Source organism: Myotis brandtii, unplaced genomic scaffold (assembly GCF_000412655.1).
Source record: "Myotis brandtii unplaced genomic scaffold, ASM41265v1 scaffold130, whole genome shotgun sequence".
In the NCBI taxonomy this organism is placed as follows: Eukaryota; Metazoa; Chordata; class Mammalia; order Chiroptera; family Vespertilionidae; genus Myotis; species Myotis brandtii.
The window spans coordinates 884064-886416 of NW_005354596.1; the positions used below are offsets into that span (position 1 = coordinate 884064).

At 66.3% G+C, this 2353-nt stretch overlaps 1 protein-coding gene across 3 annotated transcripts in view; it reads left to right on the forward strand.

Annotated features, from left to right (window-relative positions):
- Positions 1-734: 734 nt before the first annotated feature.
- CDSN (corneodesmosin) overlaps positions 735-2353 on the forward strand; it is a 9440-nt gene continuing 7821 nt past the window's right edge. For 2 of the 3 annotated variants that reach the window (XM_014534502.1, XM_014534503.1), the window contains exon 1: positions 735-1064. In XM_014534502.1, coding sequence (XP_014389988.1) covers positions 968-1064 — 97 coding nt within the window. In that variant the 5' untranslated portion in view covers positions 735-967. The remainder of the gene's footprint in view (positions 1065-2353) is intronic. The other variant, XM_014534504.1, reaches the window with a different exon arrangement.

Sequence of the window (2353 nt, forward strand, 5' to 3'; positions counted from 1 at the left end):
GCTGGGTCTGGGTGAGGGGAGCAGGAGGCGGCCGAGAGCAGGGGGCGGCCTCCCAGGCGCCTCCCTCGATACTGAGGCTCTCGCAACACCAGCACCGGGAGCAATTAAGTGTCCAAGTGGCCGGGGTGGGGCCAGCGCCGGAGGGCGGGCTGCGGGGAGGCTCCTGCAGGTCCCCGGCAGCCCTCCCGCACCTTCCTGTTTGCTCACCACCGAGCGGCTAATGGGCAGCAGGGCACCGCCTCCCCAATTAGCCTTACTCGGCTCTGGCTCACCGTGGCATCAGGGTCGCGGCTGCGGGGAGGGGCTGTGTGGCCTGTGAGTGACCAGGGCCCAGACAGGGCCCCACCCAGGCCTTCCCGAAGCTGAGGCCCTGCACCCAGCACCCCTCATGCTGCCCCGAGGCCCCCGAGGGAGAGGCCCTGAGGGAGAGGCCAAGGAGCCGGCTTCAGAAGGCAGATTCCCCTTCCTGACCGGAAAGTCTTGCTTGCTGCTAAGTGTATGGCAGGCAGGCGCCTGGGCAGTGACCAAGGCTCAGGGTGGGGTGCAGACCCTTACATGGGGAGGAAGTGGGGGACCCCAGGGGCTGAGGTGAAAACCTGGTTAGTCAGGCAATGGGGCTGGGGTGGAGCAGGGCCCTGGCACAGAGGGGAAGCGGAAATGCCCATGGCTGTCTGCAAGGTGGGGGGCTGGGGCTGGGCAGGCACCATGGGAAGGAGAGTAGCCACCGAGTGGGCGGCCACTGTGGGGGGAGCGCCGGGTTCCAGGTTGGGCAACCAGCGGCCACGGCACCTGCGCTGTGCACTGGCGGCTGAGTAGGCAGATCCCAGCTGATTGCTTCAGCTCCTGCCACACCAACGCCCCCTGGGCACTGCCCTCTCTGCCCCTCCCTCCGCACAGTGACTCCTGCCCAGAGAATGTCCAGCCCTGCATAAAGGCCAGGCGTCCACAGCGCCCGCACTCAGAGGCCATGAAGTCCAGCATGGGCTCCTCGCGGGCACCCCGGATGGGGCGTGTGGGAGGGCGAGGGGCGATGGCCCTGCTGCTGGTTGGCCTCCTCCTGCCAGGTAGGAGGCAGGGAGGGGGGCCTGGGTGGGAGGGGTGGGAGCCGCATGCTGTGCCCACTGCCATGGACCCTGCAGGCCAGGCCAATGGTTTTGGTCCCACTTTGAGGACCCGTGGGGGCTGACAGATAAGTCTACTTGCGAAGAGAGGGCAGAGGGGTCAGGCCAGGAAGACATGGACCCCGTCCGTGTCCTCTTCGCGGGAAAGCACCACGCCCGTGGAGGGAGAGCCGCGTGGGTGAACTCAGCCATCGTGGCAGGCCTGGGCTAGAGCCCACCGCACAGACCAGCAGGACCCCGCCCCGAAGGCTCCTCCCCTGTGTTCTGGTCGGAGAGGGGCCAGGTGGAAAGCCAGGCCGCAGCTCCATGGGAGGGGACAGAGAGCGGGAGAGGGAGCCCCCAGCGGGGTGACCGGTGAGGGAGAAGCCGAAGAGGGAAGGCGCTGGGCTGGTGCGGAGCAGGGAGGGGTGGCCCTGGGTCTGGGGCCTCTCTGCTTCTCCCCGTTACAAAGTAGCCCCTCTTCTGGCCCCTCCTCTTCCTGTCCCTGTCACTCCTTCCCTCCCGTCTCCGGCTTAAGCCTTCGGTCTGCCAAGGGCTGCGTGCCTGTCCTGCTTTCAGGCCTGGACATAGTGCAGAGGAGAGAAGCACTCGATGGGCTTCTCACTCTTAACCTCCCAGGCGCCGCTGTGCCAGGAACCTGCGCATCCTCACAGGCCTGAGGGCTCCCCGCGGCCTGGCCCACCACGATGGATGTCATGGTGTCAGCGTGGAGGGGCCAGCTGCCTGGGCTTGGAGTCCAGCAGGCTTGGGTTTGAGTTCTTTCCAAGCTCTTTTGCTGGTTGCCAGCTGGTCTGGGCAGATAATTTAAACTCAGTTTCCTCATCTATGAAAAGGGGGAAGAAAAGCATTTACCCTGCAGGGCTGTGGTGAGGGTCAAGCCCAGAGCCCTCAGACCCTGGGAGGACGCTTGGGGCCAGGCCCTCCCCTGCTCGGAGCCTCCCCCTCCCCCTGCCCTGTGGTCACAGGCCACCTGCGGGGCTGGGCGCAGCCTTCCCTCCCAGCCACCCACTGCTCCTCCCCTCTCAAACCAGCTTCTTCTAAATGCGCCTTCAGCCCGCAGGCTCCCTGCCCTCTCTTCACTCCTCCAGGCTCCAGGAAGCCCGGTGCCTGCCCCCTTTCTCCACGCCTGCGTCCAGCTGGGCTGCAGCTCCTTGAGGACAGGCCAATCCGCTTCTCGTTGCAACCTCCAAAGCAGGCCCCAGCGTGGCCAGTGCTGGTGCTGAGCACAGTAG